This window comes from Mustela putorius, unplaced genomic scaffold (assembly GCF_011764305.1).
Source record: "Mustela putorius furo isolate JIRA1106 unplaced genomic scaffold, ASM1176430v1.1 tig00000487_pilon_pilon_pilon, whole genome shotgun sequence".
Classification (NCBI taxonomy): domain Eukaryota; kingdom Metazoa; phylum Chordata; class Mammalia; order Carnivora; family Mustelidae; genus Mustela; species Mustela putorius.
Window position 1 is genome coordinate 7,967,961 of NW_025421399.1, and position 27,107 is coordinate 7,995,067.

Below are 27,107 nucleotides of genomic sequence, written 5' to 3' on the forward strand. Positions count from 1 at the left end.
GAGTTACCTGGGATCTTCTTGAGACACAGATAGATGGCTGGGCCCTGCCCTGGGGTTTCTGATCCCAGGCTGAAGCCTGATCATTTGCACTTGCAACAAGTTCTCAGGTGACGCTGATGCTGCTGGTCCAGGACCCACACTTTGAGAACTGCTGGTCTGGAGAAAATCCGGTGGTCTTTCCAACCGTGCATGTCTTTGCTCAGTGTAAACAACTTACCATGTGAGAAGTTTTTAGCAGTTAACGATGCCATGAGTGGAACATTCATGGAGAAAGATCTCTGTGGAGTGATGAGAGCCTCTGGGCTGGCCACCGCCATCGCTCCCCCGCATTGCCCACCCCCAGTACAGTCTGTGCTACTCTCCCGTGTTAGGGTGCAGGAGCTCGTTCGTTTCTAGGCCGAGATTGGTTTTGTGTACCCTGCAGCCTGGGCTTTGTTCTGGAAGCTGTGCATCTGTTTGGTGGGCTTAGCGTTGGTCTTGGTCCCTACACATGGAGACAAGGATTGTGAAAGGGAGCCATCAGAGTGTCACGGTACAGGAGGCCCAGTCCTACGATGGATGGCAGTGATGTGGAGCATTAAAAACAATAAGTAATCCCCAAATAATGTGTTTGTGGTTTTTACAGCTTTTTTTGGGGGGGGGGGTAGTGGGCTGTGGGACTTCAAAGGCAAAGGATTTGCTTTTCAAATGATGCATTTCTCAGGTTAACAAAGTTATGCTGGATTCTCTGCCAGCAAGCATTAGGGGAGCCTCAAGTGTTGTAGATGGCAGAAAATTGGTAATTGTCTCTGATTCCTTTCCTACTTAAAACAAATCTACATATGTTTGCAACAACAGTCTGGGGGGATCCACACCGACGACGAAGCATGAGTTATTCATAAACCATAGGTGCGCATGTATGAGCAAGGTATTTTTGAGAAAGAAACTGAGAAAGTCTTTGGATATTTAAAATAATTACATATTATTGTCGTTGTTGGTAATGTTCCCCCCAGACTGCAGCTTGAGGGGTATCGGGCTCTGACTCTGGCTTTTAGTTTGGCTTTGAATTTACTGAGATACTAGGAGGAGAAAAAAAAATACTTTGAAAGCAATAGAGTTCTAGAATGACTTAGGTGTAGAAGTACCCATGATAAGCATCAGAGAACGCACAGCTTTGGAATTCTTCAACCACAGCACTTCCTCCTTGAAAGGCTTGATTACCCTTCCGCGGAGATGGTGTCCACGTTCAGCACAGTTTCCTTTGTCCGTGTCCAGCCCACAGGGAGCTCTGGTTGATTCACATTTGGCTTTGCATGATGCCGTGTATGCAAAGACCTCTCTCTTCCTAGGTTGAAGTCCCAACCTGTGGGTTCCGCCTGAGAACGTTTCTCAGTCCTCCCCTCCCATCCAGAGGAAGGGTCTTGGATTTCCATAGATCCAGACCATGCCTGCTTCCTGTCGGTTCGTGTATAGGACACTGTACTGTAGCCGCTTTTTCTGTGCCCGTCATCTGACCTGATTCTTTGGAACCCATGAAGGTACTGGTTACATATAGTAGTTGTATCCTAGGTAAATATGGTGATGAAAATACCTCTCCTCTAAATTATAAAGGTAATGGGTTTTGCATTTTGGAATGGGTCCTGTTATTAGTGACAGGTGTGTGTGTGTGTGTTTAATGCTTCAAAAAATACAGTTCTTATCTGAACTTTGTTTAGCTAATGTCATGCAATCAGTTACTTAGCAAATCCATACGGGGTCTTATTTTGGCAAGTCTTCCAGAGGGAGGCTTTATAAAACTGAGGTGGTCTGTCTAAGGCTCTCCCCAGGCCTGTTTGTGCAGCCATCTAATAATCTTAATTTCTGGCAAAATTATAATGATTATTTTTTTTCTTCACAGTGAATGATACCTCATCTGAGAGGTTCTAATACTTAAAGAGTTTATCCTTTAAAGTGAAAATGACTTTGTACCATAAAATAGCCCCAAAGGCACTCTCCAGGGTCTTTATTTTCTTCCTTTTTTGGGGGGAGGGTCATTTTCTTTTTTTTTTTTAACCTGGTTTCGGAATTACTTTATCCACTTTGGTTACTTCGAACAACTTTTCCATTTTGGGGTGGGGGGGTGCGGGGTCTACACTTCTTACATTGTGATCATTGTCTCAGTGAAGTTCTTTTGTCTTAAAAGATTCATGGTAACACAAAATGTATTTTACTGCTACAACTAAAATGTATTTATAATAAAATGCCTTTTTAATAATTTGGAGATTGGTTTATTGCGTGCGAACCACAATTCCCTGCTTTCTTTTACTTTTAGGATCCAAGATCTGCCAGAAGTTAGGCACGGCACCTTGACCTCGTTCATGATACTAGCCATGAAACTAGCCGCAGTAACAGCTCAGTGTTCATTTGTAAAATTCGAACCAGTTTCTGGAAATCTGTGACTTGACTTAAATCTCTTAAACCTCAGCGGTAGCAAAGGCCTGTCATATTTATGAGGGCCCAAGGTGTGACAAAATGTACCGGTCTCAGAGAAGTTGCCATTCAACGCAGATCTGAGGAACTGGGAAGAGTCACCAAGGTCGCTTTAATGCTGGGCTTGTGCAGCCCAGAGTTAACTACAAAACTTATAAACCTAGTTTGCGTCAATATATGATATGGGTGTAATACTAATACATGACAGAGTGGTGTGACAAGCATTAATCCAACTATCCCCTGAACCCCCAAATGCTGGCTGTGCAGAAAATCACCCTGAGTCAGGGTCTTCTTTTTCGCTGGGGGAATAACTCTTTGCATCAGCCATGATGCGATGTTGAGAAGCATTAGCAGGTCGCAGAATGTTGTGGGCCCTGGCTGTTTTATTTTTAACATCCTATTAGTGTGGCACCATAAATCTCACATGACTACACTGTGCTTGAAGTTTGTAAATGTTTAAGTGGATAGGACCCTCAGCCTCTCCAAAGGACAATTTATAATCCTTACTCATTGCAGCAAATCAGTTTTTAAGCTGGGTATCTTGCTTTCTTTGAGTTGCGCTGATACCACATGACATAAATCGTCTCTGGATTTTGGAAAGAGAAACACCTCTTTACGTATAAATCAAATGGATTTGGAGGACTCCCCGAGCGGCTGTCTGCTCTCGTTGAGGTAAGCCGGGCCCCGTCTTCAGTGGGAAAATGCAAATAAGACCCCCAGATGTTAATCCCTGTGTCGCTTCGGTGCTCTAAGGATATTGTCCCGAGAATGAGATTAGTGTGAAAGTTCGCGGGAAAATACAGTTTCATCACCACTGCAAGGTGGGAACATGGCATAGGGAGAGCAGGTCAAGCACGGAGACGGGAAGGAAGTTGGCTTAGCGGTCCGTGCTGGGCGCAGGGTTGTCTGTCTGCCCTTAGCTTGGTTGAACTGCAGCATCCAAACACCCACGTGGGTGGTTCCAAGTGGCTCTGCTCTAGGTCCCTTGGTCTGAAATGGACTTTGCTGCTTGGCCCACAGAGCATCCTCCAAACGAAACAACCCCCTGGTGGACCGAAGTCCTTTTTTTCTGGTTTGAAGAACCCCGTCCTGCCCCAGTGCGTCCTGCCCACCACAGCCAGGCTCACTTTTCTGAAGCAGACCCATTCGTGGTGCTCTTTTTCTGACAAGCCCTCAGTGGTCTGCTGTGACATCCTGAATTTCTTAATTGGACTTTGGAGGCACCTCCCCACCCCGACCCCGTCTTCCAGGCACCGCATAGGGCAGACCAAATCAGACCACTTGCCATTCCCCCCCACACCCCACCCCCCAGGAGGAGCCCCTGGCATCCTTGCTTCTGTACTTTGGAGCATGCCTTTGGCACTCCTGCCTCCAAACCCAGGTCCCCTTTGCGGCGCTCTGCTTGCTCGAGACTCTGCAAACCCCAGCAGTTGGAATCAGCCCCCTTTTCTCGCTGCATGCGATCGAGCCTTCCCCTTCTGCTATCCCAGTGTGTGCTTCACAGGCAGGGGGTTGTGAGTTTGTGGGTGACAGAGACAGTGTCCTGTGACCTCTCCACCTTCAGGCCCTATGCCTTTTACATAACAGGCCCTCGAACACTCGCAGAACTGGCCGGCTCCCGGGCTTCGATCCGAGTGGCACTTCGAGACACTCCCCTCTGCACTGATGTCCTCTGCCAATGCAGCGCAGCCAGGTGACAGCTGGGCTGGAGTGATGGCCTGGGGAGCTGGAGGAATGAGCTGTCCTGCGTGGTGACGTCCCCACCCGCCCCACACATCTCCCAGAGCAGGGACAAAGCAGCAGCATTCACCAGTATTTGGTGTCTTAGCAAGTAGGACTGTCGGAACCTTTCCTTTGACAACTTCACCACGGTCGTGTCAATTATTTATTTATTTATTTATTTAAAAGATTTTGTTTATTTATTTGACAGACAGAGATCACAAGCAGGCAGAGAGGCAGGCAGAGAGAGTGAGAGGGAAGCACGTCCCTGCTGAGCAGAGAGCCCGATGCGGGACTCGATCCCAGGACCCTGGGATCATGACCTGAGCCGAAGGCAGAGGCCCCAACCCACTGAGCCACCCAGGTGCCCTGGTCATGTCAGTTTTGATGGATGCTGCCTGCTTTAGCTTGTCCCAGTCCACCAGCGCACACCGGCCCTGCAGAGCTGGGGGAAGTGATGAAATGCCCTGTCGTCCAAAGCCAGCTCTGGTTGGTCATAAATCCACAGAGGGCGGTAATTAGATTGAACAGAAGCTACAGCTTGCAAAATCCATGGCATTATCCCACTCTTAGCTCATTAAAACTGCTGCCCTACAAATTGATTTGAGCCACTGTTTCGGGAAACTGTGATGCCAATCCCCGGGAAGAACGTGGCTCTGGCGAGGTGCTCGGAGGAGCCAACAAAGGACTCTGGAAGGTGGGCGTGGCTGGCGGGCTTTGGGCTCCCCGGCCAAGCAAAGGGGAGGAGAAAATGGGGTGTCTGCCTTTTGGTCGCAGTCTCGAGGCATCTAGCTATGAGCGGAGCACCTGGCAATTTGGAGACCTCGCAAGGGGAACTTGGAAATGTTCTAATTAGTCTTTAGGGTCTTGTCCCCTTTGTGTGCGAAAGACTTGAGAGGGAGCCAGGAGGGAAGGGGCCGAAGTCAGGGAGTGGGTGGCTCTGTGCCGCTCCCCCAAACCCACCTGCCGCTCAGGCTTTCATCCGTCTGGAAGCCAGACGTGTCCGTGTTTTTACAAAGCTGAACGGGAGTGGGTGCTCTGGGCGGAGGCGCTTCTAAGGGAAGGTTTTGAGGGTTCAAATCCTTTTAGCTTCCTGACCGGGCTGAAAGCCGGTTACATAACCCGAGACAAAAGTAACGGGGAATGGCTGGAAGGTGGGTAAGCCGGGCTTTCTCTGATGACTCAGACCTCCTCCTCCTCGGGGTGACCCTGGAGGCCTGTGAGGGCTCACATCATCCCCCTGGGCCGCTGCTGCTAACAGGGCAGAAGAGAAAACTATTCTGGGAGGGTGGTGGGGAGCGGGGATGTGCGTGATCCAGCGTAATTACAAGTAGTTTTGAGCCTTTCAGTCAAGCGCTTCCGGAAACCTGTCTGTTCCCCGGGGCTGCCGTCTGCAGGGCTCTGGCCCCGACGTCCCCCTCCACCCGGAGCCCCGCAGCCTGGGCCGAGCGCGGGGACCGACCACTCCGGCTGCGGACACCCGAGGCCCGGGGACCAGAGCTCTGCCAAGCTCGCTCTCACCTCGAGCGGCTCCCTGAGGCCTCCCTGTCCGTCTTCCTCCGTGGCCTCCCCACTCACCAGCGCGGCCCGGGGGTCACCAGCGCAGCCCGGGGGGGTGGGCACCGAGCATGGTCTATGGGGCACTACGCGGAGGGTTTGGAGGAACTGGCTGTGGGGAAGGTTCTAGCGGCTGGGAAGGTTCTAGCTGCTGGGATCATTCCGAAGAAAGTAGAGCCCCGCCCTTTAAAGAGTTTCTAACCCGCCAAGGCACACAGACACGGCAAATTGCTCGGAATGGGGTCAGTCATGGGACCGTGAGTGAGCACAGGGTCAAGGGCACAAGAAGGAGGGAAGCATGAATTTTGCATGAGGGAGAACAGGCCACCTTGTGATGTCTGAGCGGGGCCCTGTGGAATAGTAGGTTCAGGAAAGGGGCAGGCCCTGCGCCTTCTGTGCTGCCGAGACCGGCCCCAAACCCCTGGCTCTTCAGTTTTAAATCCTCCACCATGAACTGTCAACTCCTGAAGGACGGGACCGGGCGCGATCCCGCCTTCCCGCTGGCACGCAACGGCGATGACCGAATTGTGGTCCCCCAAAGATGTCCGCATCCGAATCCTCACGCCCGGAGACCCTCGGCCCTCCTCCTAACCCCAGGGACCTGGGACTTTTTGTGAAAGAAAGGGACTTGGCCAATGTGATTTAAGTTAAGGATCTTGAGATGGGGAGATTATCTTGGATTATCTGGACGGGCCCAGGACAAGCGCAAAGGTCCTAATTAGAGGCAAGCCAAAGTCAGAGAAGCAGACGTGATGGCAGAAGCAGGGGTCGGAATGACGCACACACCAGGGAAGGGAGGCGGCCTCTAGGAGCTGGACGTCCCCACCCGGACTGCCCGAAGGAGCCAGCCCTGCCAGCACCTTGGTTTGGGCCGTGTAAGAGTCATTTCTGACTTCTGCCCCCAGATCTGTAAGAGAATAAATGTGTTATTTTTAGCCATTGAGTTTGTGTGGTTTGTTACAGCATCAGAAGGAAATGGAGACGGTCTGGAAGCGCATACTCGGTTAAGCAAAGGACATCGCGTATGTGAGAGATGGGGACGGCCGGGTGTGTCTGGAAAAGTCTCCCTTGGTGGCCACTGCTGAGCACCCAGGGTGGCGGAGCCTGGCCTCAGGCGGCCCGGGCGGCGGCCAGGGACCAAGACGAGGGCGTGGGCTTGGGAGTCGCTTCAGGAGGAGGGTCTGTGAAGCGGGCTTGGTGAGCAAGCCGGGGGGCTGTCCGGTGAGCAAGCCGGGAGTCTGTCCGAGGATCGACAGCAGTTCGTGGCTTGGGCGGACGGGTAGGCAAGACGCCATCCAGCGGAAGCAACAAAAAATGGAGGGGAGGTTTGGCTAAGAAGTGAGAGGTTGGGTCTGGACATCTGTGTCTGGGGTGCTCTGGAGGGTCTGGGGTAGAGAAGGAGGCACAGGCTGGGATGGGCGCCTAGGGCTGGGGAAAGGGTGACATTTCTCAGCCACTGTCATGTGGGATGAGGAGGCTGAAGATGGGAGACTTGGAAACCCGCCAGCGTAAGGGGTGGGTGGGAAGAGCATGAACCCTGTAAAGAAAAAGAGGGTAAAGAGAAAAATACGGGGAATTTCTAGAAGGAGCAGAGGCTCAAAGTACAAAATGCTGCTGCAGGAGCCATGCCTTGTGTGGGGATGGATTTATGGCCTCAGAGGCTGCAAACAGGGGTCACCATGAAATGTGGGCAAGAGGGGGCTGTAGGCAGCTGCATCCCTACCTGAACAGCAGCCATCAGTGTAATGGATACGTTCCCCGTCGTGGGTTTCTTAGTCCCTGCCTCTGCTTCAGATCTTTTCTGAAGGTGGGCAGGGTATAAATTAGAAATGAATTTGTAAATAAAATATTTGATCCAAATGGGACAGGCCACGCTGGCAGGGGAAATATTGCTGCAGGATGATGGGGTTAAAATCCAACTTTATTGTGGCAGTCAGGAAAAATAGAGGTAGACCCGGGTCCTTGAAAGTTTTAGTCTCAAGGAGGGATTAGTAAGCACCAAACCGCTTGGCCAGGACCTTCTATGAGTTAGCCAAAGAGAGGGTGAGATGTCTCCCCTCCCCTGCCCCGGTTACTGGACAGAGGTCAGGTGAGGACTGACTGGTAAAGGGTCCTGGTTAGACATTGGCAAAGCAGCAGCCTCGCTTCAGTTTTCTCCTGTGTACATGGGGACGGTTGTGGCTACTTTCCCCGTGATGCCACGCCTCACGAGCATGACAGTAGGACAAAGCAATAATTTGGATCCCGTCTTCACGTAAAGCCTCAATATAATATTCATCATGGATATTTTCCAATAGTTTTTTTTTTTTTTTTTTTTTTTTTTTTTTTTTTTTTTTTTTTTTTTTTTTTTTTTTTTTTTTTTTTTATTTGACAGAGAGAGATGACAAGTAGATGGAGAGAGAGGCAGGCAGAGAGAGAGAGAGAGGGAAGCAGGCTCCCTGCTGAGCAGAGAGCCCGATATGGGACTTGATCCCAGGACCCTGAGATCGCGACCTGAGCCGAAGGCAGCGGCTTAAACCACTGAGCCACCCAGGCGCCCTCCAATAGTTTTTTTTATTCCTTTCCTTTTTTAAAAAAAATTAACATAATGTGTTATTTGCTTCAGGGGTACAGGTCTGTGAATCATCAGTCTTACACAATTCACAGCACTGCAATGGTTTTGACTTAAGAAATGTCACACTTGGTAGATATCCAGAAGAATTGCAAACAGAGTCATGAAGACACACTTGAACACCCATGTTCACAGCAGCATTATTCACAAGAGCCAGAAGGTGGCAGCCCCCAAGTGTCCATTAGCGGATGAATGGATCAGCGAAACGTGGTAGAATCAGCCATACAGTGGAATACTACTCAGCCTTGAAAAGAAAAGAGATTCTGATACAGGCTCCCACGTGGATGAACCTGGAGAATGCTAAGTGAGATTAACCAGACAGAAAAGGACAAAAACTGTATGATTCCACTGGAGTAGCCAACTTCATAGAGACAGAAAGGAGAATGGTAGTTACCCCGGGCTTAAGAGGGGGGAGCAGGGAGTTGGTTAGTAGAGGCAGAGTTTCAGTTCAGGACAATGGAGAGTTCTGGAGATGGGTCACATGACAATGTAAATGTGCTTAACGTTACTGACCTGCACACTTAGAGGTGGCTAAGATGGTGGGGGGAGTGCCTGTCGGTTGAGCGTCCGACTCTTGGTTTTAGCTCAGGTCGTGATCTCAGGGTTGTGAGATGGAGCCCCGTGTCAGGCTCCCCGCCCAGTGCAGACTCTCCCTTTACCCCTCCCCACCACTCTTTCTCTCTCAAGCAAATGAGTCTTTAAAAAAAAAAAAATGGTTAAGATGGTACATGTTATGCTTTGTGTATTTTACCACAGTTAAAAAAAAGAAATCTCACACGCAAATATTTCTCCATAACCGAATGGCTAGTCCTGGGTCCTCAGGGAATCCAGTGAATTCTAAAGAGCCGAGAGAGTGAAGGTGTGTGAGACCTTGATCCGGTGGCGGTGACATGCACACAACCCAAGGGAGGGGGTGGAAGCCCTGTGTGATAGCTTAGCTTGGGGGTCCTCAGAGCGTGGTCTGACTGCACCCCAGGGGATACCCTGCAGGGTCCCCAGCCGGACCCAAGCAGAGGAAGATGGACCGACTACCCCTTGTGGACCGACCACCTTCCTGGCAAGTGTAGGTCAGTGGGCCGGGGAGAGAAGCCCGTTTTCCTTCCTTGGTTTGGTGGCTCTGCTTCTCTTTTGGCATAGGGCTCTGTTTTGCCTTATTGTGACATACTTCTCCCCACGGCAGAAGCTGGAGCAGATGCGATCATGCGTGGGTCTCTGCCAGCTTCCCTCGGATGCTTTTGTGTGCAAAGCAGTTTCGGGTGCACCTAGGAAACTCTCCAAAGAGTTCAAGTCCTGGGAAACCAAACATGATCTGTTCGGCTGGTATTCCACTCAGAGGGGGTCTGTGGTGCGGAAAACACGGGCGCCCACATAAGGGTGTAAAATGCACACCGATGATAACACTGACTTCCAAAATGGAGTTTGTGGGATGAGGTCATCTGTCTTCTTTCCTACTCCTAAACTGCGGCCCGAACTCCCTGGCTGGCCCAGACTTGTGTTTTCCCGTTCTCTTACCTGCAGCATGTTTGCTCTCGGGTTCTGTCTCTGCTTCTTTGGGACAGTGACCCACGGGGGGCTGTAGGGCCACGTGGGGCCATGCATTGTCCTCCAGGACTCACCTGCCCCACCCCCCTTCTCTGCAGGTCCCGGCTTTGGCTTCCTGACATTTTGTCACCCTGCTCTCTTTGATCCTTTTGCTTTCACAATCATGTGCCAGCCATTTGCACCGCCCAGGGCTGCAGAGAAGGCTGGGCTGTGCTCTCTGTCCCCCAGGCTCCCGGGCCAGCCCCTCAAGCCCAGCCCAAACCCCCGAGACAACAGGGAGGCATCTGGACAAGCCCTACCACGAGACCCGCCAGATGTCCCCAGACTCATGCTTCTTCCTTTATTTTTTTTTTAAAGATTTTATTTATTTATTTGACAGAGAGATCACAAGTAGGCAGAGAGGCAGGCAGAGAGAGAGGGGGAAGCAGGCTCCCTGCTAAGGAGAGAGCCCGATGCAGGGCTCAATCCCAGGATCCTGGGACCATGACCTGAGACGAACCAAGGCAGACGCTCAACCAACAGAGCCTCCCAGGCATCTTTGAGTCACTTTTTCCTTGACAGTTCCAATAAAACTTTATTATACAGACACCGAAATGGAAGGACCCTGGGATCATGACCTAAGCTGAAGGCAGAGGTTTTAACCCACTGAGCCACCCGGCGCCCCTAGCTTCTTCCTTTTAAATTGTTCTAAGAACGAATAGGTCTCTTGGCTCTCCTGTCACCGACGGGAACAGCGAGAGGTGCATTAGCTGACTGACTAGTGTACAGTTACTCCAGAAAAGGGTTCAGCAAACTGTTTCCAGAAAGGGTCAGGTAGTGTGAGCCAGACGGCTTGTCACGGTTTATACCGGATTCTTCCCTATTGCAAGAGTTTATTACTGATTAAAATACGCCCTTACCACTTGAGTGATTTGTTTTTTCTTTTCTTTTTTAAAAGAAGATTTCATTCGTTTATTCATGAGAAACAGAGAGGGACAGAGAGAGACAGAGGGTGCACAGGGAGAAGCAGGCTTCCGGCTGAGCAGGGAGCCCGACGCGGGGCTCGATCCCAGGATTCTGGGATCATGAGCTGAGCCAAACCAAGCTAGACGCTCAACCAACAGAGCCTCCCGGGCATCCCTGAGCAATTTTTTCCTTGACAGTTCCAATAAAACTTTATTATACGGCCAATGAAATGGAAGTACTTTCCAAATATCATAAAATATTCTTCTATTGTTTTTTTTAAAAAGATTTTATTTACTTGACAGAGAGAGATCACAAGTAGGCAGAGAGGCAGGCAAAGAGGGGGAAACAAGCTCCCTGCAGAGCAGAGAGCCCGATGTGGGACTCGATCCCAGGACCCTGAGATCATGACCTGAGCTGAAGGCAGAGGCTTAACCCAATGAGCCACCCAGGCGCTCCTCTTCTGATATTTAAAAACCATTTAAAATTGTAAAAACCATTCTTAGTTTGCAGACTATATCACAGCTGGCGGCAGGCCAGGTGTGGCCCTGCCAGCCAAGTTTGCCACCCCTGCTATAGAGGAATGAGGGCTCCCCAGGACTGCTGGTGCGTGTTCAAGGCAAGGAGCACGGGGATCCCCTCTGCCACCTGTGTCTGACTTCCCATTTCTGAGGGTTGGGTGAAAAGGATGGGGTTTGGAAGGTAGAAAGTGTAAATTACGACACTCCGGGGGACCCTAGGTGTCTAACTGCTAAGCCCTGCTTCCTGATGTTCATTGCAACAAAAATCCAGCATCTGAAATCAGACCCGGGTCGTGCTGCCGCTGGAGTGCTGTGTTAGCACTTGGAGGCTGGCATGCTGGGGCTCTGGAAATAACCCCTCCTTATTTTTAACACCCTTGCCTAGTCAGATTGTCTCTGGTTTCTCCCAGAGAAAATCCCAGGGCCCAGCGACCCAAGCTGGAATTCAGAACCTCTAAGTCTTACTGGTAAACAAGACCCCGTTATCCCGTCACCCCCCCCCTCCCCATCATGCACCTGCTTCCCTACAAAAGTAGGGAACAACGCCAGGGGGACATGCTTTTCTTCCCACGTCAGGGTCATGGGGCCCCTGGGCCATCTAAGGTCAGGAATCCAACCAAGCAATTTGTATGCGAGGTGCAAGGAAAAGGTAAGTTTTCAAAGAGCTTTTATTTCAAACATAGTCAGACTCTACCCAGTTAAAAAATGTTCCTCAGGTGTCTTGGAAACCAAGGAGGGAACGTTCAGTTCACTGGAAAGGGTGTCTTGTCCCAGAGAAGGAGGGAGGGGCTGGCTATTTGCACAGGCAGCACCGGGACTGGCAAATGAGCACAGGGCGTCCCTATAGGGCTCAGGGAGGACACCTGGACCCTGCTTATTAAAGACAGCTGGCTCAGCGAGGCCCACGTGCAGGTCCAGGGGAAGGTGGGTCCTCACCAGACACCTGCGCACCTGCCAGCCCCGCTGTCCCCCTCCCACCCCGGGCATGTCCACTTGCTGGATTCCCAGGGGAGCCTGTCACAGCCCAGAGAAGGGCTCAGAGATGGAAGAGGCAGCGGACGTCGTGGGGTAGGTGGGACCGAGGACGGGGAAATCTCCCGCCTCCTCTCTAGAACGTTCTGGGCCAGGCTCAGCTTCCCGAAGGGAAAGCCCCAAGGCGGGGCTGGGGCTGGGGCTCCGGGAGGGCTAGTGCTCGGGCTCGGCATCCATGCACGACTCCCAGGGGTTCTGGGGCATTCGAGGCAAGGAGAGGAGCAGGAGAGCCAGGCCGCCGAGAAAGAGGAGGACGAAGGCGGAGCAGGCGCAGGCGAAGGACCAGGAGTAGGAGTACTCGATCCACACGGTGTGCTCGCTGTCGATCATGCGCTTCACCGACTGCCGCGTCACCTCCACCGACACGAAGATGCACAGGCCTGGGGCGGAGCGGGACCTTCAGGGCCGGTGCCGAGAGCGCCCAGGCCCAGCTCGGAGCCGGGGTCCCGCCCGCCGCCCGCCCCGCGCGTGAGCCGCGTCTCGATCCTTCCGGTCGGTGCTGGCGACCAGCCTGGCTCTCCGCGCCACCGATGCCGGCGCAGAGCGCACAGGCGGCCCGGATCGGCGTCCCCGAGGGGGCGGGGGCTGCGGTTCGGCCCGGCTGGCTCCCCACCCCCTGGTGGCCGCAGAGCCGGCGGCCGCGCTCCCTTGCCCGGGCCGGTGGGGAGGGGACCCGCGCTACCTGCGAAGGCGTAGAACATGGACGCGGGCCTCAGCAGGTAATCCCGCTTCTTCCGGAAGGACAGCAGCGCGCACGTGGTCCCCATGATGATGAAGCCCAGGCAGAAGACGGCGATGGCGGCGGCCGAGATGCTGTATTCTGCGGGACAGGGGCGGGCGCGGCACCGCGGCTCAGCGGCGGCCTCTCGGCGGCCGGACGGCTGGTGCGGCGCGTCCTTGTGCCCATGGCTCTCGGGAGCCATGGTCCCGAGACGAAACCCCAGGGTCCGCGACGAAACCCCAAACTCAGAGTCACACAGCGGGGACAACAGGCCCCCTTCCCACTCCCGGGGTGGGGGTAGTGGCGAAGCTACAGGTTCCCCCTCGGTGGGGGACAGAGGCCTGGCAGCACGCGGTGGGGACGGGGGCGCACGTGGCCGCAGACCTTTCTGGAGCACAAAGCTTCTTGGGAGCCAGGGAGCCTCGGCGGCAAGCAGCCGCAGCAGGTGTGGCTTGTTCCAGAGCCCTGTGCGTGATCGTGTGCGCGCGCGCGCGCCCCGCATGTGCGGAGACTGACCGAGCGGGCATGCTCATGTGTGCGCGCTGTGTGCCCACAGCCGTGCCGAGAAGGTCCCTGCGGCACATGCGCTCCGAGACCCCCTGGACTGCTCCCAGGGTTCCCCCCATGGGGCGGGGTACAGGCAGGCGACAGAGGGAATCAGCTCCCCGCGGGCTCTGATCCGCCCTGAAGACCAGCACCGGGCGCTGGAGTCCTGTTCCATTTCCCGGTCACTCCGGCCTCCCCCAGGCCCGGCAGGAAGACGACTGCGGGGCCTTCCAGGAAACGTCTCCTTCCAGGCTCCCGCCGGATTGCCGGCCACTGGGGTTGTGCTCTCAGAGCGCAGAGCGTCAGGCTCAGCCGCTTTCCCTCGCAGGCGGCGAAGACAGGGCTTTTGGGTCAAATGACTTTGTGGCTCAGCCGTCCGGCCTGGGGGCTCTCTTCCCGACACTCCCTGCTTTCGCCCACCCCACTCACCTTTCTGAGTAGTGACTTCGAAGATCTCCGAGGTCTCGCCTGGGTTAAAATGCCTGAAGTAGGAACAGTTTTTCTCTGCAAAGGAGGGAGACAGCCTGTGAGTTGAGCCCGAAGGCCGGCAGACCCGCCAGAGGCTCCACCAAGAGAGAGTGAGTGTGATATCACCCCCCCCCCAGGGGCCCTTCTCACCCTAAACCCAGAATCTGAGCCAAAACAAACATCTTTCTCCACCCTTACACCAAAATTTCAGTAGGATAAGGGGGTTTCATAAGAGGCTAGGAGATCTTCAGGAAGCAAAGATTGATGGAGTGGAGAGGGCAGAGTACTGGGGGTAGTGAGCCCATTAGGCAGATGGGATAACTGAGGCTCAGGAACAGGTTTTTCCGGGGAGGGGGGCAGGGAATACCAGCTACAAAGGGCCAGATGGTGGTTCTCACCTGGGCCTTGTTGGGGAAGGTCTGGAAACACATTTGGAGTCACAACTGTCAGGGGTAACTTGGCATGTAGAGGATAGAGGCCCGGAATACTGATAATCACCCTGCAACTTCAGGACAGCCCCTCACAGCATAGAATTAACTGGCTTCAGTCTATCAGTAGGGCTGAGTTTGAGAAAGCCTGATCACATCAACATCTAGGGCTGTCTTTGCTATGGATATCCGGGCCCATCCTGATGCACTGGGTGTGACCGTGAAGCAAGTGATGTTTTTCAAAAGCTTTCCAGAAGATTCTGATGCTCACCCAGTTTGGAAAGCTCTGCTCCAGGTTTCTTAAAATGCCCCACAGAGAGATTTTCTGAGTGGACCAATGGATGGATTTGGGTGGAGGGTAGGGAACTTCCATTCAAGGGCCAAATGTGAGCGACCATTATGTCATTTCATCAGACCCTTCACACCTGTGACCAGACACAACCTCCCTTGGCAGATGCTTGTTCTAGCGGATTAGTGTCAAAAATTCTATAGAAGATGTGTGAACAGCAGGACTAAAAATCTGGATTTGATGGGGCCCAGAGGAAGGATTCAGAACAAAGAGATTCATGCTGGTTTTAAACACAATTTCAGGCATAATTTCTCTTCCATTTTTCACCCTTAATTTCTCTTGTAACTTGACATCAGAGGATATTCATACTGCTTATTGAGTACAGTTTAATATCCTTTACTCTGTTTTTAGGAAGTAGGTGAATGGTTGTCTTAAAAATATATATTATTTTATGTTTCTTTTTAAAAAAATTAAATTGGGTTGCTTTTTATTTGTGTGAGGCCCTCCATTGATTTCTTCTTCCTGTGGGTCCATGACGCTCCGTAGAAAACACCTCCACTCCTCGTTTAGATGGCCTCTAGGTTGTGCATTCATTTCTTCACTTTCAGGCTATGTTTAAATTACTGAGATGATTATTGATGCTGGGTGTCCTTTGGAAAGTTACCAGAGGTGTTGCCAAATCATAGCTTTCATTGGTCTGCAGGCTTTCTTCTATGTGACTTAAGTCATCTTATTGCCACTTAAGCCTATGGCCTCCCAGTCCCCCCTTCCCCCAGTGTCAGGGTTGCTGCTCCTCCCATGATGGAGAAGGAAATGACCCCTGGAGATGAGCCGGGTTTAGCAGCAGTAAATATTCTGCGAGGTAAACAGCCATCTCTCTGAGCTTCTATATTTAAATCACTTTCCTTTCGAGCAGAGTTACCTGGAGTGTCTGAATGCCAGGCGGTGATGTCAGATTAATGCTGTTCTTTTCTCTCTCACAGCTTCCGGTGCTATTTTAAAACATAATGCAGCTCTTTTCTATTCGTTAGATTATTAGCTCTAGATTCTTTTAAATCACTGCTTCAGAATGGCTCTTGCTCTGTCATAAGTCGCCATGTGTGTCTCCCTCTGGACAAAGGACCATTTCTGTTTCATTCTTTAAGGGCCAATTTCAGTTGTCATTGAAAACCCTCTGAAAAGAATTGACTGGATTCAAGTGTATTTCACGGTCAGCTGCCTCCCTGACTACTCGCAATCCGGGAGTTAAAAGCTTTTGGAGCCAAGGGCCGTGAGATGAAGGCCCATCAGAGCCCAAAGCATGGAGCTATTGGGCAGCTCCGGGCTGCTGGGCTGCTGTCGCCGAGGGAGTGTTGTCAGCCTCCCCCCAACCCCAGATTGGTGGCAGGCTCCGGCCTGACAGACCGCCGTATGCATGAAACCCGTCTTAGCTGGGGTCATAGTGGGATGCTGCATGTCTGAGGAAGCCTGCCTGTGGATTTTCTTGGGGAGATTTTCCCCTTCAGTGACCCAGGGACACTCCTACTCCCTCTCCTCCCCTGTTACATGATATCACGTTGTGTGGAATAGGAGACACCCAATGGGAGGGATTCCCACACCAGGCATCCGGAAGGCTCCGCTGCTCTCTGATCGGGCTGAGCTTAGGGCAAGAGAATGGTTGGGCTAACCCTGTCCCCTCTCTTGAACTTAGCACATGAGCTAGGCCAGTGTCTTCTGCCCTGAACCTTGGGGTAACATCAGCTCGAGGGCCCCATGGCTGCCCATATAAGACCACAAACCCCTTCATGGTCCCTGATGACTCCAGCAGGGGTTGGGGGACATGTTAGACCCAGGTACCATTTCAGACACTTCCAGCACCAACAAGATGCTCATTCAGGAAAAATCAAGCTGGGCATCTGCCCGTGTCACCAAAGGTTGCGCAGTGTCCCGCTGAGGTGGGCAGACCTCGCTTCTGCCCCTTTGTCTGCAGGGTTCTGGGTACACTCAGCATCGAGAGCAGCTTGAAAAGGAAGGACACCAGAGACAGGTCTGGTGTGGGCCACTTAGTCACAGGTGAGGGGCTTGGAGGAGAAGGGCAGTGGTAGCTCTCTGACAACTGTGTAGGTTCTGAGTCCTCCTGCTTCTGCCTTTCTGATGTCCTTCCATGCCTTTCCTGAGCTTCCGTCAGAACTGTACAAAGCTCAGGGCTTTGAGCTTGGTCTTCATGGATGATAGCCCCTTCACTGGGGGCTTGCCAAAGAAGCAAGTGCTTTGGATCAAGTCAGTGGCGATTCCAATGTCAGGGTGATGATCTCGGACTAATACTCAGGAAGTTGAAAGTTCCCCGGCTTCCTTTGTCTCTGCAAAGGGCCCATGGCGACTCTGATGTTTGTATTTCTATTTTTCGGTATTCCAGAAATGTCTGTCATATACCGTCATAAGACTCAGTGGTCTAAAAATTTAAGTAGGTTATTCCTTTAAAAATATGGTGAACTCAGGGCACATGGGTGGCTCAGTTGAGTGTCCAGCTCTTGGTTTCTGCTCAGGTCGTGATCTTGGGGTCATGAGACTGAATGCCATGTCCGGCTCTGCACTGGGCTTGGAGTCTGTTTAAGGCTCTCGCTCTCCCTCTGCCCCTCTCCTCTGCTTTCTCTCTCAACAAAAATAAATCTTTAAAAATAATATGGTGAATTCAGCTATTAAGCTTGACTGTGGTTGGAGAGTCCTGGCTAAACAAGCATTCTGGTTAAGGGAATGATAACACACAACAATATCTAACTGCCCATTTGAAACAACAACAACAACAAAAGGCATGTTTGACTCTAACCTGAACTTAAGTTAATGCAGGTTTCCTCTGATAGTTGGGATAACTTCTGTGATTAAGGGGTACTTCTGGGTTATCATTGAGAATGTATCAGTGTACCCAGTGCTGGTTGATGCAGACTTTAATATCTTAAAAAAAAAAAAAAAACCTTGTTGGTTGACACAAAACTAAGGGAACTAGTGACTTAAGCATTGGAAAAAAAAATAATTCACTTACTTATTATTTGCATCAATGCCAGGGCTGTCTTCACCCTTTTTTGTAAAAGTAGTTCTTGGTGCTCCCAATAGTGGTTTCTCTGTGCTCTGTCTCCCCTTACCACTCAGATTGAGAACTTTTGTCAAGTGGATTGAAGAGATCCCCAAGACCCAAGCCCAGAAGGTCAGAGCATTGCTGTTCTATTGCGGGGGGGTGGGGGTGTCTGGTTATGGCCTGGGTCTCTAGCATGGGCTCATGTGGATGGAAAAGGGAGTCCCTGAAATTCTTCATGCTCTTTCCTATGGTTCCAGTTCCTGCACTAGGTACTGGAGAAGAGGACAGGCCATATGGGAAGTGGGGTACTGGGGCAGTCTGCTGCCTTAGCCTGGAGAGATAGAGCCTGAGACAAACAGCATTCTGCCCAACCCAAAAGCAGGGGATGTCCCCTCTGGGGTGATTCACTTGGGCTTTCAGACAGACAGCCTCTCCTGACAATGGGGTAAGGCCCTACTCTTACTCTGAAGGTGTTAGAATTAACCTCAGATGTCGATCTTTGCATGACCGTTCTTCTTAAGCTCTTTGGGTCTGTGGGAAAAACCAAATTAGACAATTTATGTCCTCAGAGCCTCCAGCGTTCTGTGGCTCAATGGGACCTTGGAAAGTCTCCTCTATGGAACCAGCTCCTAGTTGAGCATCTTTCAAACCATGTCATGTCAAAAGTTGACCTCCTAAGTGTTTGCCTGGATTGGCAGCTTTTTGGAGTTGTGTTCGTATGTACCGTGGGGGGTATTGTATGGCAGTGGGCTGGAGAGACAAGGGGCTCTGAATCTGAGCCCTGGGTGTTGAACTTGTGACCAGGTTAGCTTTGGGAAGGCCACTCTGAGTCTCAGCTTTTGCACAAGTAGAATGAGAACCACCTGAAGAATGTGAGCCTCCTTACTGGGCTGTTGTGAAGTAGTCTAATGTAGTGACCAAGAAGGAGAATTTTAGGGGCATGAACTCTAGCTGCTCTGCCATGGTAATTGGGTGACCCCGGTCAAGTGACTCAACCTCTCTGTGACTCATTTTGTTTATCTGTGAGGTGGAATGATGATAATAGTACAGGTCTCATAGAGGATTTTGTGAGGATTAGTTGAGTGCATCTTTATTTCTCTTTGTCATCCCACTACCTTCTGGCCTCCATGGTTTCTGGAAAAACATCAGCTGTAAATCCTACCTTAATAAGATGTCTTGTATGTGATGAGTCATTTCTTGCTACTTCCAAGATTCTGGGTCTTTATCTTTCAGCAGTTTTGATCATGATGCCTCTAGGTGTGGATTTATCCTACTAGAATGCGTTAAGCACCATGGATTTATAGATCAATATTTTTCATCAAATTTAGAAACTTTTCAGCCATTATTGTTCTGCTTTTCTGCTTCCTCCTGCTTTCTCTCGCCCTTCCATCTGGGACCACCATTATGCATATATTGCTCATTTGATACTATCCGGCAGGTCTCTGAGGCTCTGTTCATTTTTCTTCCTTTTTTCCTGTCTATTCCTCACACTAGCTAATCAAAATCAATCGATCTTCAAGTTCACTTATTCTTTTTTGCACCTGCTCAGATCTGTGCTCGAAACCTTCTAGTGAATTTTCCATTTCAATTATTATAGTTCTCAATTCCAGAATTTCTATTAGGTACTTTTGTTTATTTTCTTGTGTGTGTGTGTTCTTTTTCAAAGATTTATTTAGTTATTAGAGAGAGAGCGCACAATTAGGAGGGGCAGAGGGAGGGGGAGAGAGAATCTCAAGCAGACTCTGTGCTGAGCATGGAGCCCAATGTGGGGCTTGATCTCATGACCCTGAGAACATGACCTGAGCTGAAACCAAGAGTTGGACACTTAAACAACCACCCAGGCACCCCAAAGTATTTTTTTTTTAAGTGACTCCATGCCCAGGGCAGAGTGCAACATGGGGCTTGAACTCATGCTATTACATCCTTTTACAGTAATTTCTATCTCTTTATTGATAATTTCTATTATGAGACATCATTCTCATATTTTGTTGTTTAGACTTTTTCTTAGTTCTTTGAATGTATTCTGATTTAAAGTCTGTAGGTCCATCATCTGGGCTTTCTTAAGGATCTGTTGATTGGTTTTATTCCTCCTTATGTATGGGCCATACTGTCTTACTTCTTTGCATGTCTTGTGATTTTTTTTTTAACTTTAAATTCAAAGCTGGAATATTTAAACAATATGATGAGCCACTCTGGAAATCAGAGGCCCACCTTTCCCTAGGGTCTGTTCTTGTTGGCATTTGCTACTGTTTGTTGAGCGACTTTAATTAATTTTGTAATGTCTGTTTCCTTTGTCATGCTGGACCACTGAAATCTCTGCTCAGGTAGTTTGGGAACCAGATCACATTTTGTAAAATGCTTGGAATGAATCCATCTCCCAGTCTTTACTGAGGGGCTCTGTGCTAAGCAGAGAGCTAAGTGCTCCACTCAGCAGCGTATATTTTTGCCTTAGCTTGCACTTTCTGCTTGCCCACAGCCTCAAGATCAGCCCAAGGTGAGAGCTTAGGACCCTTTCAGGCCTTTCCTTGTACACCATACAGCACGCTTACGCACAAGGCCTTCTAAATTCTCAGGAACATGGTGGAGCTTCTCAAAGCCACCTATGGACATCTCATTCTCTCGCTTTTTTGGTTAGCCTCCTCTTTGCCCTAACCGTTGTATAATGCCTCAGGAAGCAATGTTAAACAGCTATTAAACAATTAAACATTTGTTTAATTAAAAATATTAAACAATTCTTTCTAATTGTTTTTGACAAATACCCCCAAGAAAAAGACTGTTTCCACTGATTGAGCCCAGCGTCAGGTCGAATAAAGACAGCCTTGCAAGGGAGAGACTTCCAGGGAACCCCCAGACAGATCAGATAATGACAGTTCTCCAGGAATGAAGCTTTGAAAGGGCTCCAGCTCCATCTGTCCCCTTTGGGGGCTGCCAGGCTGCTAAACTTTCAGCGTTTGCAGGCTGTTGGTTTTCAAGCCTATGCCAGAGTTGGGGAATGGGGAGCAGGAATAGAGCAAGTTTAAGTATCACAGAACTCCCCGTTCTTACTGCAATTCACCTATTTTTCTCAAAGAAGCACTCGCTGGATTACTGCAAGGCTGGTTAATTTCCAGCGTTCTGAAAGAGTGTATTCTGACCAATTTTGCCAGAGTTCTCCTTGTTTTTATGGAGAAGAGGGCTTTTGGAGATTCTTACTCTGCCATTTTTTCTAGTGTTGTTCAAAGTTAAAATGAAGGCACTGAAAGCAGTATTTGGCAGATGGTGCTAGGTTGGTGTTTGTGGTTATTACTGCCGTGAATAAGATTTGAGAGAACATGTATGAACCCTCTTCCTCCCTCCAGCAGAGAGTAATCTCACAGAGCACAGGGAAAGTGGGTGGGGAAGGAAAAAGGTGTCCATCTGCAGAGAAAGGAGAGGGGAGAAGGCAGGAACATACTTCAGAAGCTTGTCGCGGGGAGGGGGCAGGTAGGGCAGGGCTCACAAGTGTGGGAGGGAGGGTTCACTCTGGACCAGGGGAAGAAGGCATAGAGAGGGACTCTGGTCAGGCTCAAGGCCAAACCATGCCTGCTGGTCCTCTGTCGCTAACCTCTTGCTTGTTAGTCTCTTCCTTGTACGGGCTTGCCTCAGTTCCCTGCTCATCTGCTCTATAAACTCACCAGATTTTTAAAAGGCAGGTGCTTCTGAGGACAGGTGGACTGGACCGGAGCAGTGCCTCCCCATGCATGGGCCAGCAAGAACCTGCCTCACCCTGCCCTGCCCTGCCCTGCCCATGGGAGTTGTCTGAGGGATGCGTCTGTTTACGAGCATGCTCGGCCTCGGCTGAAAGCGTGGGCATGGGAGCTATGCAGATACCCTTCAAGCACATGTCCATGTCCGTTAAAGCCCTCAGCCCCGGGACTCAGTGTTTTTAAGACAGCTGGGTATTTACGAGGCTTCCATGTATCTTAGGGGGATATGAGCAAGCCTGGAGTTTTCTAGAGCCAGCGGGAGGGAAAGGAGGAGGAAAAAGACAAGTGGAGGAACGGGGTTTGGGCTCCTTTGTCCCACACACAGACTGCGAGATCTCCGGGGACTTAGCACCAACTTCCGCAGAAGGCAGGCTTCAAGGAACACCCAGTCTGATCGCAGGGGGAATGATTCTGGAAATCAGGTGGGTCCCAGTACTCAGGCTGGTCCACTGCCACCTTACAGTGACATCGGGGAGCCCTGGAAGGGACTTGATGTCGCTGAGCCCAAGCCCTGGGTTTTACAGGAGGCAGCAGAGGCTGCAATGGGCTTTGTTGACCCCGGAGTCACTGGGGGGCTGTGGGCATTGCGTGACAGCCCAGACCTCCCATTCTCCATGCAGGGCTCTTTCCGCAGCATGGGCTCTGTCTGCTGTGAATGTGGGGGGCTCCCCATTTGCAGAATTGTCTGGTCACCCTCACACCAGGTGCTCCCGACAAGGAGCCCACCTTTGACGTGCCGTTCAGTCCCCTGGGGGTGGGGGCAGGAATTGAGGAACACACTTAAAATTTAGCAGCAGCTATGCTTCCCAACCCCGCAGGGGTCTGAGCTCAGAGAATGCACTGGAATGATGGTTCGGACAAAAAGCAGGTCTAGGAGCAGGTCCTGCTTCACAGAGGTGTGGCCTCTGCTGTCAGGCGAGAGCCCTCACCTGGCTGCAGCCTTCACCGTGGCTATCCTGAAACTCTCAAGAACAATCCCCGGGAGCCCTGCGTTTCCCCTGTGTGCCCCACCGTATGCACTTTCTGGCCGATCCAGCCTGGGGGTACGGAACGCAAGTGCCCATGGGTCCCTCCGGCCACTTAGCCTGTCCATGTAGGGAGAGAGTGGATGAGAGGCCCCCACGGGGGGCAGAGCCACGGAGTCTTTCCTGAGCCTCTGGTCCCACCTGCACAGCCCTGTGTTTGGGGCGGAAAGCCGGAGCCCTCTGCAGTACAGAAAGAGCTCGAGGCCAACGGTCTCAGTTTACAGACCGGCTCTGGCCTCCAGTTCAACGCACACAGTTCCGATCCTCCTCCCCCCGCACAGAGGGCTGGGCGTTGTTGCTGTCCCAAGGCAGGGGGACCTGCCCTCTCTCCCACGGGCAGCTTTCCCAGGGTAGGGCTGGGCTCGGACAGGATCAGAGTGGGTACGTTACCCCCAGGCAGGGTGATGGGTCCGCAGGTCTTGTCCATGCTGTCAGTCATGACAATGCGCTTGGTGCAAATCCGCCAGAGGCCAAAGTGGGCCGCCTCGCAGGTGGCATTGTGGTGTTTCACCTCGGGGCTCAGCACGGCCCAGTGGTCGGTCACCACGGCCACCATGGCCAGCACGATGCCCACCAGGATGCAGAAGAGGGTGGCGCGGACCTTCAGCGCTTTGGTCTGGGACATGGCAGTGGCTGAGGAGTGGGTGCCCTGGGCACGGTCTGGTGGCAGTGTCTCCCAGGCAGGTGGCAGTTGGGCTGGGGAGGTGGCGGCGAAGACCGAGTCAGGGGTAGAAGCTAAGTTTAGTGCATCCGGCTGAGCCAGAGGGGGCTGGCCTCGGGGCTGAGGGACACCAGACGGGGCCGAGCAGCTGCCCAGACGTGTCAGGGGCCTGAGCGAGGCTTCTATTAATGCGCACCTCAGGCATGTCACCAAGGATAGCTTGTCCTCAGGTTTCAGGGCTTTCTTTCCCTCTTGGGACCTAAAATACCTCAAGGAGGGGCCAGGAGAGAAGGCTCTAGATGGTGGCTTGAGACCTCCACTGTCGGCAACTCAGGACACCTGAGTTGGAGGCAGTGAGGGTTAGGACACCGGGACACTAGGTGTGTGAGGATCTGCTTGCTTTGGGCTCCAGGAGGAGGCGGCCCTGCTGGGTGGGGGTAGGGGACCCTGGGGTTCACTGGTTCCACAGTCTGGTGGGCGCTCACACTCAACAGGCCAGTCACCAGTGGGGGCGGGTATGAGTGGGCCTTTGTCCTGGAGGCTTGGGGGGGACTCAGGATCCTGCCGAGGGACACCTTGGGGATCCCCTACCAGAATGTCTGGAGCCCTAGTATGTCCCCAGACTGCAGGAAGATTTCTGGTCATTCCTGGGCCTGGCATTACACAGCGCCGTGCCCGGCGTGGGAACGCTCTTTCCTTTTCTTTCTTGCCTGCTTTTTTTTTTTTTTTTTTTTTTTTTTTAAGATTTTATTTGCTTTTTGCGAGAGAGAGAGAAAAAGAGTGCACAGTGGGGCAGGCTGGGGCAAAGGGAGAGGAAGAAGCAGGCTCCCCACTGAGCCGGGAGCCCAACACAAGGGACTCGATCCCAGGACCCCAAGATCATGACCCGAGCCCAAGGCAGATGCTGAACCCACTGAGCCACCCAGGCACCCCCGGCTTTTTCCTTCTCAGTTCTCCTCCCATACCTCCAACTGGGTCCGGAAGGAAAACAGGCAGGTGGGGGGCAGTCTCCGCTCACCCTTCACGGTGCAGACCAGCCTCCCCATCCAGGTGCTGAACCTGCCAGAGCACCTCCCTCAGCCTTCCGCATCCCTGCCCTCCCTCTCTCCCTGCCCCCTGCCTCTGCTCCCCCCCCACTGCCCCCAACCTCCTGGCCTCAGTGGGGGGCAGGCTTGTGCAGCAGGGGGAGTCCTGAGTCCTCCAACCCAGGGAGCAGAGCATTAAAGACGGATGGCCCCTTCCTCTTGACGTGGCCTTTGTGTGTAAACCTGCCCCATGTGGGCAGCTCCAGGGGTTGCAGGCGAGTCGTCCTCCCCAAACTCCTCCAAATAGACCACGTCTGCTCCTGGAGGCTGCTGCCAGGCCGCCTGTGCTAGGCTGCTCTCTAGAACCTTGCTGGGCTAGTGGTTGCTGGGGTTTGCTGGGAGGCGGGGCTGGGGGACAACCGCACCTGCTGCAGGGGCCCTCCCCTTCCCAGGGCATGGACGGAGGACAGCGTTCTGGGGAACCAGCCTGCAGGGGGGTGGGGGGGAGGGGACGAGTGGAGTGGCCAGCCATGGATCAGAGCCTGCTCTGCCCCGCTGGGCTCTTCAGCCTCCCTAAGCTGCCTTCCTGCATCTTAAATGAGGGCAGTGACGGCTGGCTGGGGAGCTGGCGAGCATCATCGAGCATCGGCGATCATGCTCTTTACCAGCGTAGCCTGTGCTAGGTGCTGTGGGCAGAATCATATCCCCCCTCAATTCAGATGTTGAAGCCCATACCCCGAGGTGAGGCTATTTGGAGCTGGGGCCCTTTGGGAGGTGGTTAGATGAGATGAGGGCCTGGGAATGGGGCCCCGTGATGGGATTAGATTAGTGTCCTTAAAGGAAAAGATACCGGACAGCTTGTTCTGTCTTTCTCTCTGCCACGGGAGGACTCAGGGCGGCAAAACCCAGGAGGAGGGGACTCACCAGAACCCAAGCGGGCTGGCGCCCGGATCTAAGTCTTCCAGCCTTCCAGAGTCAGGAGAAGGTACATTTCTGTTGTTTAAGTCATTCTCTGGTATTTTGTTATCTGAGCTAACAGAGCAGGCTGTCGTGGACGGCTGGTGATCTTACTATTACTTACAGACCACAAATGTATCAGCTTTCTCTGATGGGCGATAAGCTTCTGGAGGGTAGAGACAACATGCTCATTCTGGGTGCCCTTAGAGAACACCCCCAGATTTGAGCCCAGGATGGAAATTCATGTATGTTTGTTGAATGACTAATGGATGGCTGGGTGGACAGATGAACTGAAAGAAGGAGACAGAAACTCAAATAATTTACAATCCAGAGGACATTTCTATGTTGTTCAAGACCATAGAGACCTTAACAGTGGCACCTGGGGCAGACCCAGACCGCTTGGACCAATGGTTACTTTGCCTCAAGGTGCAGAGGGACACCCTGGGAGGGCATCATCATTACCCCTGCAGTCAAGTTCAAAAGGAAGCAGCCTCGTGAGATCCAACATTTTCTACAATCTTTAGATATATCACACTCAGCGAAACGGGGGTTGTCTATATTTTACTCGTCCAGATGAACCAGTTCTCATGTGTCCCAAATGACTCCTCTTTCCCCAGGAAGGGCCAGACATAACTAGGGGAAGGAAGGAAAGATCTCCCAGAGGTGGACCTCATTTGGAGTTGGGGCCAGGGCACACCTGGGAAGGGGCCGATTAAGTCTTCCCCAGCAATGTGCTGATCTAATTTTGAGCTCAGCCTTAATTAGGCTGCGCCATGGCCTTGGGCATTTGGTCTTAAGATACTATAAAAAAGCACGGCGCCACCCGATTGGTCCAACCTCTTTACACCACTTCATCTGCCTCCCTCCACTGTTCAGTTCAGACCCTCTGTTGCAGCAGGCTTGCTGCCCCCAATTCCATGCTATGATCCCAGGGGACGGGGAGTTCTTCCATCTTTGAGGCCCAGGATGGTGCCATGCTGACCTCTGCTCCTGTCATCATGTCTCCTTTGAGGCGCTAACTCCCTCTTGCCTTTAGATGGACTCTTGTGATGACACTGGGCCCACCCAGCTAATCCAGGAACAGCTCGCCATCTCAAGACCCTTACTTGAATCACATCTGCCAGGTAAAGTGACACATTCGCAGGTCCAGGAATTAGGACTTGGACATCCTTGGAGGCCTTGGAGGTCGCTCTCTCCCCACATGCGTGTTGGTTTACGATTTGCTTCACTTTCTCTGGCATCACCGTGCGGCTCGGGTGCAGGAGAAGATGGGAAGTGAGATTAGGAGGCTTGGGGTCTTTAAGGGGGAAAAGCTAGAAGGAGAAGGGTCCAAGGGAATGGAGGGCGTTGGCAAGGATGACCTTGAATGGTAACTCTTGATGGCCCTGCCACCAGGGAGGCTGATGCATTGGGAGACTATAGAGCAGTCAAGGCCCTTGGAGGCTTGGAGAACAGGTAGAGTGGTGGTGAGGGAGGGAAGGCCTGGAGCCCTGGCTGCTGGGGTCAGAGAGGAGGGCGCTGTCCCGGAAGATTACACGGGGCGGGGGGACAGTCAGGGGTGCTGCCAAGATCCAGGTTAGAGACAAAGGTCTTCCGAGGCACGAAGGAAGGAGAACTGTGGGAGCAGGGAGTTGGGGTGGCCGGCCCACGGATGTTGACGGTGACCAGATGTGCAGTGAAGAGATGGCGCTTCTGGAGAATGTGAAGGAATGCTCAGGAAGCGTTTGAGAGATGACAGGAGAAGGGGCTCGGGGGCCCACCGCAGGCCCTCAGAGAAGGCTTTTCCCCAGGAAGGTGGAGGAATAATGGTCCAGAGGCATCAGCATCCCCCATACTCC

The 27,107-nt window shown here is 52.1% G+C and overlaps 1 protein-coding gene across 1 annotated transcript; it reads right to left on the minus strand.

The window, feature by feature from the left end:
- Positions 1 to 11,300: 11,300 nt before the first annotated feature.
- On the minus strand, positions 11,301 to 23,452 carry CACNG1 (calcium voltage-gated channel auxiliary subunit gamma 1). The gene is made up of 4 exons (XM_004749119.3): positions 23,017 to 23,452; positions 14,069 to 14,143; positions 13,055 to 13,192; positions 11,301 to 12,752 (listed from the first exon to the last, which is right to left on the minus strand). Exons 1-4 carry the CDS (start codon positions 23,249 to 23,251, stop codon positions 12,526 to 12,528), a joined length of 675 nt encoding a protein of 224 aa, XP_004749176.1. The 5' UTR covers positions 23,252 to 23,452; the 3' UTR covers positions 11,301 to 12,525.
- Between the last annotated feature and the right edge of the window lie 3,655 nt (positions 23,453 to 27,107).